This window comes from Scleropages formosus, chromosome 2 (genome assembly GCF_900964775.1).
Source record: "Scleropages formosus chromosome 2, fSclFor1.1, whole genome shotgun sequence".
NCBI lineage: Eukaryota > Metazoa > Chordata > Actinopteri > Osteoglossiformes > Osteoglossidae > Scleropages > Scleropages formosus.
In genome coordinates, this window is record NC_041807.1 from 8,499,933 (window position 1) to 8,514,398 (window position 14,466).

A 14,466-nucleotide genomic window follows, 5' to 3' on the forward strand; every position below is an offset into this window, starting at 1 on the left:
CGGTAAATGTTCAATTGGTTGAGCACAGAACCGCCCTTTGCGGATTGGCAGTTCTCTTTACCAATAAAAGCTCATCAGGCTGTGCCGGAAAGGTGACACTGCTTCGGGGACCCAAAAGCACCGCCCTCTCTTTTGAGTGTCAGCGCTGAGAACCAATAAAATCCCACACTTGATCGTTCGTTCACCGCTTGCTCTCCGGGTAAAAGAGGTTAAAGGTCTTTGATTTGTAACTGACGAGGAACCGGTCGAAAGTCACCCTGCGCCTCTTCAACGCGTCTTCTGATCACGCTGACAGGAGAAGCGGACTAAACAGGCCAAGATCGTGTAAATACAGTAAAGATGGCCAAAAAGCGAAGAGAAAAGGCAGAGGCGGGCGGCAGTTCCACAGAGACTTTATCGGAGAAGCGGGCGAAGACAGATGATGAGACATTTAAAGGTACAGATGCGGTTTCCTGTGTAACTGAACGATAAGATCGTGATCGCAGTACGAGGAAACCGAGAGGAAGGAGTGAAGATGCCCTTATTTCTCTTTTTAAGCGTGTTTATGAGCTCTTATTTAGCTCCTCACACATAACGCTTGTGTTCCCGGGACAGGACTCCAGCAGTTGGAGTTGGCTGGTTTAGACCACCTTATAAGGCTTATTTTGATCTTCACAGGGGATTAATTGTCCTTTTTTTTTTTCCCTCCCCCCAGCTAGTAAGGAAATATTCTTTATATTCCTGTGTAAGTGCTTTGTTTTCCTCAGCCAGTTGAAAGAGTAGAAATTGAGTCTCTTAATGCTAACCTCTGTTACCGATGGGTAAAACTAAAAATCTTTTACTCTAATCTCTAAACATTGGTGATGTTGGAGTTTGTTGAGAGAGTTAGTTTTTCCACCCAATGTATGTGGTGTATTGCCCTGTTCCAAGGTACAATGGAAGGACCCCTGAAATCAAGTCTCTCTCTGGCCAGGTCCTTAACTACTTTCCTCGTAGGTGTCCTTGAGAAGTGTTCCGCGGTTTTGTTTTACCCCCAGCCCCCTCACCCCCACCATGTGACACTTGTTCTTTTTCTACAGCCCAGCTTCTCAATCTGAGTTCCTTTTGTCCTCCCTAAGGGCACTCATCTCCTGTTGGCGGGTCGGCCCGCGTCTCCCTCCTTATCCTGCTCTGCATCTTCACGTGCGCTGCCTCCGTCATGTATCTAGTGTACCAGAACTTCCCCGAGCTCAGTGAGTAAGTCTTCTCCCTGCCTAGGAATGCAAACCCCCTACGATGGATCCTGAGTCACCAGAGTGTAACTAAAAACCTGACGTTATGTAATGAGTCACTGAATATACAAGTGCTTATGAGCTTCAAAAAAAAAAATTAATAGAACAATGTACAGACAGAAGTAGTGTATGGAGAAAGCACAAATGCATAAAAATACATTTAATAAAGCAGGAGAGCAAAGGGTTACATTAGTGCACATCTGCTTAATAGCTAAGAAATTCCAACCGCATAGAATTCCTTAGTTATGATGCAGATCAAATATTAACTATTCTAGCAACAATTAGACCTTTTGTGTCAGCACCGGCATATTTGGAAGGGGAGCTTCTGTTGTGGACCAGGGCACTACGTTGACTTATACTTGTACATTTCTTAATTTAGCAGACGCTTTTCTCCGAAGAAATGCAGTACACTTCATTACACCAGCACAAGGAATGTAGATGCAGACATGTGATTCTTGGGTACAATTTGTTTAATATCACTGAGTAAACCAGTACATATTACAGAAGTAAATGCATTTTTTTTTTTTTATTAAATAGACACCATTTATGTTTAAATTTTACAAGCTTTATCTGACTTCACTGTATTATCACTGCTTGCGATTTTCAGTGGTCATTGTGTTTATTCGCCAACATCCCACCTTGATTCTAAACCCTTATAGCGACAATACTCGCAGCTTCTTCTTCTCAAAGCCTTACTTTGGCACGGGTTCCAGTTTCGGGTGTGTTGTGCCTTTCAGCACTGAAACAGTTGCACCCTCTTCCTTCCAAACAGAGATGAGAGAGAAAAGATAAAGATCCCCAAGGACATGGATGATGCCAAGGCCTTGGGCACAGTGCTCTCCAAGTACAAGGACACCTACTACACCCAGGTGTTGGTGGCCTACTTTGCTACATACGTCTTGTATCCTTTTGTTGTTCATTGGAATGGTTAGGTAAGAAGTGGATGTTAAGGTGACCGTGTCTTTGTGAAAATGTCAGGTGGTCTTTTCTGTGATGGGAGTCATGATATGAGTGTGTGGGTGTGATGACTGTAATCTCTGGATAGGAAGGAGTGTTACATATGAGATGCTGTATGTGTGCACACAGGGAGCAAGAAATCTTAGTTCTCAAGGAGGGGGATGTTTCTACTGGGTCAAAAGAATAGGCACTTTCTGTTCGGAGGGTTATTTTTACGCTGGGCAGATAAACATGCACTGGGGTGGTGTTCATCAGAATGTCATAGCTGCAATAAATGTATTAAAAGCCTGTTTCCCCCCCCCCCCCCGTATTATTCACTGTTCGAGTGCTTGTGCACAGACCCTAAAATATTTAATTATGATCCTGCAGAACACTTGAACACTCTGCACATGTAATAAAGCAAGTAGTTTTTTTTGAAAACCTGCAGCGACTGTGAAACTACCTCACACAAGTAGTCAAAGGAACTGCAAAAGCACTTATGGCTGATGGCATCCCAGACACATATGCAAATAGCTGTGGTTGACAGGCCATTCCTTCTGTTCCCTGTAGCACATGCTCTCATTTTAGGCTGGTTCTGCAGAACTTGCTGCCCTTGTAGTGAGTCCACCCAGCGCTCCCCAGTGTGACCAGATTTCCATAATCGTATTAGACATTGATGTTCTAGGCTGCTGCTGGACCTGAATTGGTCTTTTAATTGCACATCCAGGACATGATCAAAACAGACATCCTTTTATTATTTTTGGGGGGCGCAGGTAGAGTAATGGTTAAAGCTAAGGTCTTGTTTTTTTAAAAAAAAAAAAAAAAAATTCTGGATTCAAGGTACTTGCCCTGAATTCATACAACAAAAAAATCACGTAATTGTATAAATGGGTAGATCATTGCAAGTAGGTTAACAGTATGAAGGTCTTTTGAGAAAGGCATCAGCTAAATGAATCAATAATAAATATTGTTCCCTCAGAAATCAAAGTACAAGGCTTTGTTATTGGGGACCATCAGTAATGTAAATATTCATGACCATTTTTGGAGTTAGCCTTTTGTTTATTACAGGTTTGTGTGATCAACCACCCATCCCCATTCCTGGCTTATAATTAGAGGTCCACAGTCAGCCTGGCCATCTTTTTGCCACCAGTGTTCTCTTGCTGTGAACTGCTCAAAGCAATGCCATTTACAGGAGAGCAGATTGCTGGTAGGGAGCCGGAAATCAAACGCAGTGGGCTTTGCGTGTTTGTCTCGTTACAGCACTGCTTTGCATGTCTGTGGAACTACTACTATGTTTTACTGCAGTGTCAGCATTAGACACATCACTCCCCCCCCCCCCCCCCCCTCAAAATATAGTGAAACCCGGCAATAATGCGAATTCGGATAGAATGCAATTGCTTTCTGTCCTCCGCCCGCAAAGGTTCTATTAGTATTAATAGTAGTATTATTTTTTTAGTTATTTTATTATTGTATGTTATATGCATTGCGATGTTTCCTGTACTTTCTCCACATCAGATAAATGAAAACTCTTTTTTTTTTTTTTTTTTTTCCTTTCCCCCCACACACTAACTGGAAGACTGAAAAATATTGTATCTCATTAACCTTACAATAATGCAATCCCACATTTAGTGTGATTGAGTTTTTTTTTTTTTTTTGTGTGCAACTTATTGTGTAATGGAGGGATTTTGCTGTATAGCCTATTAATGGACAGTTGGTAGCATAATGGTTAAATATGCTTTCTTGGGACCTAAAGGTCACAGGTTCAAATCCTGCTTCCAGCTGTTGTACCCTTGAGAAAGGTACTTACCCTAAATGGCAACAAACGGTTCTCATGCTGACACTGTAGTCCATGATGTCAGATGTAGACTGTACACATCTAAAGCAGTGCTATTTAGTTCTTACAGGTATATGGGGTAGCTGATAGCATAGTTTTTAGAGCTGTTTCCTTCAATTCTGAAAGTTGTAGGTAAAAATCTGCTGTAGTAACCTTGAGTGAAGCATTAACCCTAGGTTGCTCCAGTAAAATTGCCCAGCTGTATAAATGGGTAAATAACTGTATGTAGCTTAACATTGTAAGTTCCTTTGGAGAAAAGTGTCAACTAACTTAATAAATGTAAATATTGGATACAGAACCCCTGGAGATTCTCGACATGGTGGAGAAATGCCACTTCAACTTCATGGTGAGGCTTTCCTTTCCAATTGTAGCTCTTTCACTTTATGCATTAATTCTTGATCAGTAACTGTGTTTGCAGTTCAGGGTTGCTGTGGCCTGGAGCCTATCCTATAAACACTGGGCATGAGGGAGAGTATACCCTGAACAGGATGCCAGGCTCTCGCAGGGCAATCTCACACTATGGGCTATGAAGTCACCACTCCATCTGAAATCCATGTGTTAAGTCTGTGAGAGGAAACACTTGTGAACACAGAGAACCTTCAAACTCCACTCGGACTGAGCCAGATTTGAATCCGCAGCCAAACCCTGAGAAATTGAGAGGCATCAGTGCCACACACTGTGTGCCGCTATGCCACCTTGATTCAGCCTCCTCCAAATCTGTTTGGCTATTGAGAAACATACCTACACAATCAGTAAATTGATCTTAGTTGTGATGTACTTTGGGTTTTGATTTCTGATTGTTGAATTCATCACCACGTGCATATTTTCTGTCTGGGCGCTTTGTCGTGTCACAGTTCCAGTTGGTTGGTTTTGTGTGACTAACCTCGCTGTGTATGTGCATGTCTATGCTGATCCCCTGTCATGAGCCTTAATCACGATGATTCAGCCTCCAGACATTTGCGATCCCCGGCTCCATCTTTCTCAGCATCCTGTCTGGCTACCTCTACCCCTTCCCTCTGGCCCTCTTCCTGGTCTGCCTGGTGAGTAGAGAGGCACTGCCACATTCATGGATTTTCACAGGAGGAAAGATATTCAGTTCAGTCCCTTATAGCTGTCAGATGAATGGAATGGATTCCAGTATGCCATTGAGATAGTCAGACCAGACTCCAGACTTTGATTCTTTGGGAAGAGTCTTTGACTTGAAATGAAGCAGTTTAAACCATAAAGCAGCATGATGTCTGACTTGTCCTGCCTTTCCACTGACCATTTCCTGTGTCCTGGTAGTGCTCTGGCCTGGGAGCGTCTTTCTGCTATATGCTGTCCTACTTGGTGGGCCGGCCAGTGGTCTACAAGTATCTGACGGAGAGGGCTCAGAAGTGGTCTCAGCAGGTATGGCATCGTGTTTAGAGCTGTTGCTCTGCAGCTAAAGGACCTGGGTTTGAACACTTTCTGCTGTAGTAACCTTAACCAGGATACTTACCTTTAACTGATATAGTAAAAATTACACAGGTGTATAAATGAGTAAATAATTGTAGGTAGCTTAGTGTACAAACCTAAAATTGTAAGTCATTTTGAAGAAAAGCACCAGATAAATGAATTAATGATAATTGTGTGCTACCTTGAAAACCTCCTGTACTAGTCTGGTTTTTGGAGGGTTTATGGCAATGAAGGCTATATGCGGGGTGTTGACTTAACTTTTTTCCCAGTGATTAAGATGTAATTAATGCCTGGACAGCTGTGCATTCTAAGAAGCACACACACATTTTCAGAACCGCTTGTCCCGTACGGGGTCGCGGGGAACCGGAGCCTACCCGGCAACACAGGGCGTAAGGCCAGAGGGGGAGGGGATACACCCAGGACGGGACGCAAGTCCGCCGCAAGGCACCCCAAGCGGGACTCGAACCCCAGACCCACCGGAGAGCAGGACTGTGGTCCAACCCACTGCACCACCGCACCCCCTCATTCTAAGAAGCTTTTCTGTCAAATGACTTGAAATAGTTGGACCCTCAGGATGGTTTTTGGTAATCACTGCAATATAACAATTTCTGTGACTAATAATCCGGTTTCATAAGGATCATTTGCTCTGTGGAACTTCTGAAAAGAATCAGTTGTGTGTCTGATTTTACTTTTACTCGGTTTTTATTGCAGGTGGACAAGCACAGAGCGCATCTCATAAATTACATAATCTTCCTGAGGATCACTCCCTTCCTCCCCAACTGGTTCATTAACATCACCTCCCCTGTTATCAACGTGCCTCTGGGGGTCTTCTTCCTCGGGACTTTCTTTGGTGTGCCCCATTTTGTTCTTTACAAAACCTTACCACATGTTTGTGCCCAACTACCCCCATGAAGTCTCTAGATGATTAGTTTGTTTTAAAGCTCTTTTGATGTGCATTGTCAGTTTATCTTTACCCCACATTTTCATTTATGTGCCACATTGTTTCAACTGATTTATGGAATACAGCTCAATTTACACTTTGGATTTTTACTATTTGAAAACAAGTTTTATTATTGAGGCCAGTGGGTAAGTGTGGTTAGAAGTGTACTATATACTAGGTGTCACCTTCCACTCAAAGGGCCTAGGTTTGAATCACTGCTCCTGCTGTATTGTCCTCGATCAAGGTACTTACCCTTAATTGATGCAGTAAAAATGAACAATCTTTGTAAATGTTTAAATCACTGTACATAGCTTTGTCTACAAATCTAACATTTTAAGTTGCTTTGGAGGAAAAAATCAGAATTATTCTATATAAAAGGTTTTCAATTGTTTATTGTTATAGAGTGCTCTTTTTACACAGTGACAGAGCACTGAACAAAGGGATAAGATAAATAAGACAGTTGACTACATACTAGAGTACTACATTATCCATGCAGTTATTAAAGCTGTAAGCCTGCTGTAGGCCACAAAGGAAAGGAACAAAAAACTCCCAACCGAAAGTCAAGGGAGAAAAAAAACCTCTGGGGGTCCAAGTGCCAGTGGCTGCCCACTCCTCCTGGGTGTTTTAGATTAAAAAAGACTTGAGTAAATTTACAGCTAATAACGTTGTAGATGAGTGAGGTCCCAGTCCACACAGGTATGTTTTGTCAATTATGGCAGGTGGCCGTCAGCATGGGGTGCTGGTATGATGGCCAGCCGGCCTCCTCAGGTCTTATCATAAGGAAACAATGCTCAATGAAAAAGAAATTGTTAGAAAGAGATTAGAGAGGATAATACAGAAGGAAAAAAGCACAGCCAACTAGAATTACCTGTCACTGATATGCCAGAGTAAACATGTAAATCTTAAACTAGGATTTAAAGGGTGAGACAGACGGGGCATTCCTGACAGTAACTGGCAGACTATTCCATAGTCTAGGTACTCTGTAGCTAAAGACATGCTCTCCTACTGCAATCTTATTGATCACAGGTACTTTAAGGTATCCCGCTTTCAATGAGAGGAAACACTGTCAATGTAAATGTCTTAGAATGTATGGATGAATAATTTTGCAAAGGTAAGATGGAGCAATGCCAGAAGTAAGGTTTTATAATCAACTCTGAACATAACCGGGGACCAATGCAGCAATTTACGTGGTGGTGTTATGTAGTCATACTTCCTAATTCTAGTAACAATTCTTGCAGCAGCATTCTGTACCAGCTGTAGCCTGGATACAGTCTAGTACGGACAGCCTGAAAATAAAGCATTACAATAGTCCAACCTACTTGAAACTGATGTTGTTGAATCTGCTTATCTTACTGTTTTGCGCACAGATTTTTCACTGAGGTGTGGGACTGCGTTACGCTTTTATGAGCTATACGTTGACCCATCTGTATTTGTCTGCTCTATTTTACAGGTGTAGCTCCTCCGTCCTTCGTGGCGATCAATGCAGGGACCACCCTCTACAAGCTGACCACAGCTGGGGAGGCCGTGTCATGGAACTCTCTCGCCGTGCTTGGACTGCTGGCCGTGCTTTCCATCCTGCCCGTCTGCTTCCAGAAGAAGCTGCAGCAGAAGATGGAGTAGGTTTTCTCTGTGCCCTACCTGTTGAACCTGTACAGCCTGTCCCCTACAGCCCGCGTATCACCTCACAACACAACCTCAAGTCTGGGATGGCGATAGGCTGCTGTTATACACACAGCTCTGTCCTCGTGCCCTATGGCTGCAGTTGACAGGCTAAGTGCCACAGCCCTTACGCTATTGGTCATCAATGACCGTAGTGTGCCTGCCCCCGTTCAAGTTCTGTGTGAATGAGATCTGGTTTAAGAAACCATTGAAACCCGGTCATTGGGCTGTCACTGCTGATTCCAGATGTGCACACAGAGGCACATCTGTCCAGATACACAGCTGGTGAAGCACAGTCTCTGTCTCCTCCCAGAAAGACTTGTCATCCTTGAATTTTTATTTTTAATCTAGCATTGTTCTTAGTGCATGTTTGAATGAGTTAAAGAATAGAAACGTAGAAGCTATTTTCACCAGCAGTCTTTTCCCTCTCATTAATGAAATGCGTTCCATCTTTTTGCATTTTAATGTTTTTAACGTTTCCTGTACCCACCTGGTACTGGAGTGTGTATGCACTTCATATGAATGACCTAAGCAATATTTTCCCCGTGACTTCAGTTACATCTTTTTGGGGAAGAAAACCTGGAAGGGTCCCCCCTCCCTTATGTTTTCATGCATTGGTGACTAGAGACCATTATGGTATAAGGAAAAAAAACAATTCTTTGGTTGCATCTGATGAAACTTGAAATGTTAAATAGTTACTACTTGCCTATCACGGTGACTGCAGTGAAGTATAGTTTTTAATTAAAGTTAACAACTGCATTTTATTTGGCCCAGTCAGATATGAATGGTATGAAATGCTACAACTCATTTTATGCCTATTTTTGTTTCTTTTTGTGCGTGTGGCATAATGAGGCATGATTGAAGAGCAGCTAATAGATCCATTGCAGTGTTGAAGAGTTTGATAATGGTTTTATACTTCTTCAGACTGAAACACTGATGTAGATTAATGTAGTATCCTAATTATTAAATAATCTACTCCAGATCCTCAAGTCTTACTTAACAACTGGGACACGGTTGACTTTGTATTAAGGGTTGACAGTAGACTGATACTTGTCTTGCTGTTTTGCTCCAAAATATTGCTGCCTTGTACCTGCTTTTATACTTTGTTTTATAGTGGAAAACTTGGCTACCAGAGAACTTCTTTCCTTGATTGGACCCTTACAACATTTTTCTTTGCTCTCCATCTTACAGTGCTAATGTGATTCTGTGGTAAGAGTTTACCACTCTTACCTCTCTAGACTTCGCCAAAAAAGAACACACTGTAAATTTGGAGCGTCAGGATGTTTTTTCCTGATTTGAGTATCCATAATGCTGTTGTCCAAGTTCTACTTTTACGTTCCTAATTCTTTTGGACATTTTGCGGTCCTGCAATATCAGTGGTACAGACTGTACTATTCCCTGTGTTGTTTGGATTCCAGTTGTCCATTTTTTTTCTTTGCATTTTAAACCTAGTTTGATGGGTTCCGAAGTGAGAATACTGGAATTTTGTTTATCAGATGGAGGAGACTGCACGGGAAATATGATAAGGATGGGTTAGTTCAAAAACCATTGTGAAATTTACTCTGTACAAACTTGAAGGTGGCAGGGTTGGATTGGTTAATGTCTGATTGGATAGTTTGTGGCGGCGTCTGAAATTTGTCAGTACCGTTAACATTCACTAAAGCCGGTTCTTTATTCTTTTCCTCCGGAAATATATTTATTTATGCATTTAGGACTGGATTTTTTTTTTTTTTTAAATAAATCTTGAAACAAACAGGGAAGCAGTTGAAGATTTAGCAATTTTATGGGTGAAATAATCTGTGCTACTTTTACGTCTTAAGTAGTGTAAGAAGGGTTTTCAGAAATTTAATTGTTGAAATTGGAGCCGCCCCCCAGCACCACTGTTATTAACAATTAAGCATATTCAAAACCTTATTTAAATCATGAATGTGTCACAGCAGCATAGCTGGAATTACTGTGGCCCAAAGTACCTGGTCTTAGCTGGAAGTAAGGGCTGTGTGGAGTTGGTGCTTGTTGGTGGAGCCTTTGCAATAATTCTGCTCAATCATTCCATTAACAATGGCTCCAAACCATGGGGAAAAAATGTTTGGCCCCTCTGAGGAGGAGGTGTGGCCACTGTTCTCTGCATCCAGATGGAATCCTCTAATGCATGTGAGTTTGAGAATTATAGTGTAATCTGGGAAGTTCACATGAATATCTAATTTATACCTTAATTACACAACTTCATATCCAGTCAGTCCCCTTCAATTTTACTTTGGCTTCTGAATGTCAGTTGCTCTTCTGCAGAAATTAATTTTATGAACATAGCAAAACATTAACGGTTTTCCTCTAATGTTCATCTGCAGAAGTTTTCTTTTGTGTTTTTGCATTATACCTTTAGCAGGTGGTGGTGTTGTCCAGATGGTACTGTTACCTGCTTTTGGCATGTAAAAATGACCTTGACTTCCTGTCACTTCACCATGTCTTAAACTGCCTCATTTGAAATATATCTCTGTGACCACAGTATTACATCTTAAAACAAACTGTATTGCAGAATGATGCATTTAAGTCCCTTTTTGTCTGGTTTAATTAAATGACTTATTTATTACGAAAAGGTAATAAAAAATCAAACATTGAAGTCTGCCTGCTGTTTTATTTATGAGTGTTACATAATTGATGCCCTTGGACTGAGACACAACGGTGTCTTACAAATCTGACCTTGTAAAATAAAATCAATAGGGGGAGGAAGAGATCAGAATTATGGCTTGTGTGTAAAAACACTATAAATAATTAAATATATTTAAATCAAGTTAAAACACATTCCTCTGTGGGTCTGGGAATATGCCTGACTGCTTAGGATACAGCAAGGTGATCTGGAAAAATAATTTTTATGTAGAGGTGGCAATTTACACAGTACACACAAGGCTTGTAACAGGGTCCCATATAATGGAAAAACTACGTTTATGAAAACATACTCTTTGTACAATGGGTTTTTTTACTCAGTACAACAGCATTTTACCCATTGAGCAGTTTTTCATCCACAAGTATTTTACTCTGCACAACAGCCTGTATCGAGTGCTCCTGTCAGACTGTTTGAAAGAGTCTTTTCAGTGCAACACTAACCTTTACACTAACTACTGCTCCTTAATAGTAACTTTGAGGATGATGACTATAAACATGTAATTGTTAAATTATTTAACTAGTACACAAAGTTTTAACAAATACTTTTACACTAGTGTAAATAAAGCCTTAACATCACAATCAAATGAAAATAATCCAAAGTCAAAGATTTGTTAGTAACTCGCCCCTAATGGCATACTGCCCAGCACTTTGGCAGTGAAAGATAAAGTTAGGAAAAAAATAAATACCTGTATTTCTTTACCATTACCTATAGGCCAAATTATCAAGGTTTCCCTGCACCCGTCCATCCTATGCTTTCCGGATTGACGCTGGATCTCTGAATTCTGGACTGGACAAGTGGTTACATTACTTAATGTATGAATTGAAATAGAACATTAAAATACAAGTTAGATATAATTTTTGTTACAGATATTAAGAAATGGTGCCATTGTCATGTATAGCATACCTTTTATTTATACATTAACTCATTTAGATGACACTTTCTGCAAAGTGACTTATAATTCTAGCCTACCTACAATGTATACAGCTGGGAGATGTTACTGGAGCAATTTCAGGGTAAGTACCTTGCTCAGAGGTACTACAGCCAGAGAGATAGAACCTGGAACCTTTTGGATCTAATAATGGCAGCAGCTCTAACCACAACGCTGCTAACCCCTTTTTTCATGTCTAAATTAGTTTTAGGCGTTATATTTTTCGTCGATTTACTATTCCCCCACAACATAAATAATGGTAATTCGATCCCCTTCAAATTCGTTCCCCACAAATTTCCCTAACGGGGCTGATTTCACGGAACGAATTAGCCCCGTTATATGAGGAATGGATGTGTACAGTAAACGGTTGTATTTCACTTTTTTGACACTAGATGTCGCACAAAGGAAAAGGAAACGATGTACGATGCGGTTGCGTTTATCTGTAGCACCGTAGCGAGGATTTTGCTTGTGTTTATCGTCTGCCATTCAGTTTCAGTGACGCCGTCACTACGTTTATTAAATACTGTTGAAGTAGAAGATAATGTGTCGTTAGTATAACCGCTTTAAGTGCTTTGTTATACACGAGGGGACGTGTTAAGAAAATTTTGATTTTGAAAGTCTCTCTAGCATAGTACAAAAAACGTTATGTAACAAATTAGTATAGGTAAATGTTCAATGTTTCGAGATATATTCGTAAAATAACAATCTGTGCTAACATGATTTCCCTCAAAGCTGTACACTGACTGTCCATTGAGTGATGAATCACTGATCAGTGATGTGGCGCTCACTTGTCGCGCGCGGCGCCCTGGGTTCGAACGGGGCAAAGGACTCGCGGACAGCGTTCATTGCGAACGGTTATTGGAACACCGGCACATGATAGCGAGTGGTGACGGGAGTATCAGTGGAAATAATGCTCTCGGTCCGAGGAGCCCGTTTCGTCAAGGACCTGCACCCTTTGACGAGGCTTTGACAGCCCTCTCTCCTTCCCCACACTCGCCCCCGGCCATCGTTTCTGGCCTCAGCCCACACAGCGCTTGAACAACTTTTACATTTTTCCCAACATTCCCATTACTCCAACTATCGACAATAAACATCTTTTCCCACTCGAACGTGACGCTCTTCAGTCACTCGGGTCGTTACAGTATTTTGGTGATACAAATACAAGAGCTCATTATAACCTTTCACTCGCTAAACACACTACGTTGCGGCAGCGCAGGGGTTACACGCATGACGTAATTAACTTTCCGAGCCCGGGGCGCATGCGTCATGCGCATTTCAGACCCCTCCCCTCCTCCTCGTCTTCGACCACGCCCCCACGCCTGCTTTTCCGCTCTGATTGGAGGAACCCTGTGCCACATGAACACGGCCACACGAGAGGTGTCACGGTGCGCTGTAGCGCTGTCTCCGCCTCGCAGCTCTTTAAACGGGCTCGGCCGGTGCACGCTGCGCTTGCTGCGCTCGGTGGTGTCCTGAGCTCAGCTCAGCATGGCAGATCGAGGTGAAAGCGGTAGCTCCTGACGTGCTCTCAGTGTCCTGGGAGCAGCATCAGCATGATGAGCTCCAGCTTCAGCTCGTGCAGGTTCGCCGATTATTTCGTGGTGTGTGGACTGGACACGGACACGGGGCTGGAGCCAGACGAGCTTTCCGGTGGGTGAATGATCGGTGATGTGATTTTTTTTTTTTTTTTTTTTTTTTTTTTGTGAGTGTTGGTGATGATGACTTACTGCGATTGTGACTGTGATGTGGAGTGCAGCCGTAACTGATGCGATGTAAGGACTGTCATTACGACGTTGAGTTTTGGGGTTATGTATGAACCTGTCGTAGATGTTCATGATGATCTGTTCCATCAGTGGCATTGCCACACTGTATGTGCTCTACGAGTAATGTTCACCCCACCTTTCCGTACAGTTGTAAATGACATGAGTAGATTTTTAAATGAGAAGTTACAGAATGAGGTCATGATGTGTAACCTGCACCAGGTGACTAGGTAGGTAACAGAGCTGTTAAAGCCACCAGACTGGAATCCCACCTCCTGCTGAAGTACCCTTACTAAGGTCCTTACCCAATTGGCCTGTGAAAATTACCCAGCAGTTTCAATACATTTTTGTTATGTGATTCAATGCTTGAAGATGCTTTAGAGAAAAACAACTTCTTATTTGCAGGACTTCACCCCATCATTGTTCATATGCAATGTAAGCTCCTTAACAGTCAATAAAAAATAAATAAAATAAAAGAGAAATGGATCCTGGATCTTCCAGCTGGCCAAAATTATTCTGATATGTGAAAAGTGGAGCTAGGGACATACTCATGTCTTTTAAGAAACACAGTGGAACAGTTCCATTTCCCATGATTTACCATTTTCATGACCAATACCACACTGAGGATTAAAACATATAATAGTACAGGAAGGTGGAAAGCTGTAAAATAGATTGTTGGAAAAGCAGATTATTAATGAAATGTTACCTTCATTTCACCTATATTGAAAATATCGGGAAGATCCCTACAGATTGTTTTGTCCCCGAGGCCTAGACATGTTTGAGTGGAGGGCCTCATTAACCGGGAAGTGTAATGTTAAATACTCACTGGCGGATTAGTGAAAATGTGGTTAAGGCCTGTGGTTTGAACACTTCTTCTTTCAAACGAATGAAACGTTTTGAGGTTTGAACTCCATTGATCTTTACCATTTACGTGCACTGGAAATACTCATTTGAACCCAGCAGCACTGAGCAGATTGGTGGAAGCTGTGGGACCCGGCTGGGGGTGGAGGTTGGTTCTGATACGATTCTGCTGCCATTGGGGAAACACTCATTAATTCATCAA

At 41.9% G+C, this 14,466-nt stretch overlaps 2 protein-coding genes across 3 annotated transcripts in view; both read left to right on the forward strand.

Annotated features, from left to right (window-relative positions):
* The first annotated feature begins 198 nt into the window (after nucleotides 1-198).
* Nucleotides 199-10,615, forward strand: tmem41b (transmembrane protein 41B). Its single transcript, XM_018762687.2, has 7 exons — nucleotides 199-436; nucleotides 1,098-1,215; nucleotides 2,023-2,151; nucleotides 4,967-5,060; nucleotides 5,305-5,409; nucleotides 6,169-6,307; nucleotides 7,848-10,615. Exons 1-7 carry the CDS (start codon nucleotides 340-342, stop codon nucleotides 8,015-8,017), a joined length of 852 nt encoding a protein of 283 aa, XP_018618203.1. The 5' UTR covers nucleotides 199-339; the 3' UTR covers nucleotides 8,018-10,615.
* A 2,418-nt stretch (nucleotides 10,616-13,033) lies between these two features.
* The window catches only part of dennd5a (DENN/MADD domain containing 5A), a 43,443-nt gene continuing 42,010 nt past the window's right edge, over nucleotides 13,034-14,466 (forward strand). For both annotated transcript variants that reach the window (XM_029248342.1, XM_029248345.1), the window contains exon 1: nucleotides 13,034-13,293. In XM_029248342.1, the coding sequence (XP_029104175.1) occupies nucleotides 13,197-13,293 (97 nt within the window). In that variant the 5' untranslated portion in view covers nucleotides 13,034-13,196. The remainder of the gene's footprint in view (nucleotides 13,294-14,466) is intronic.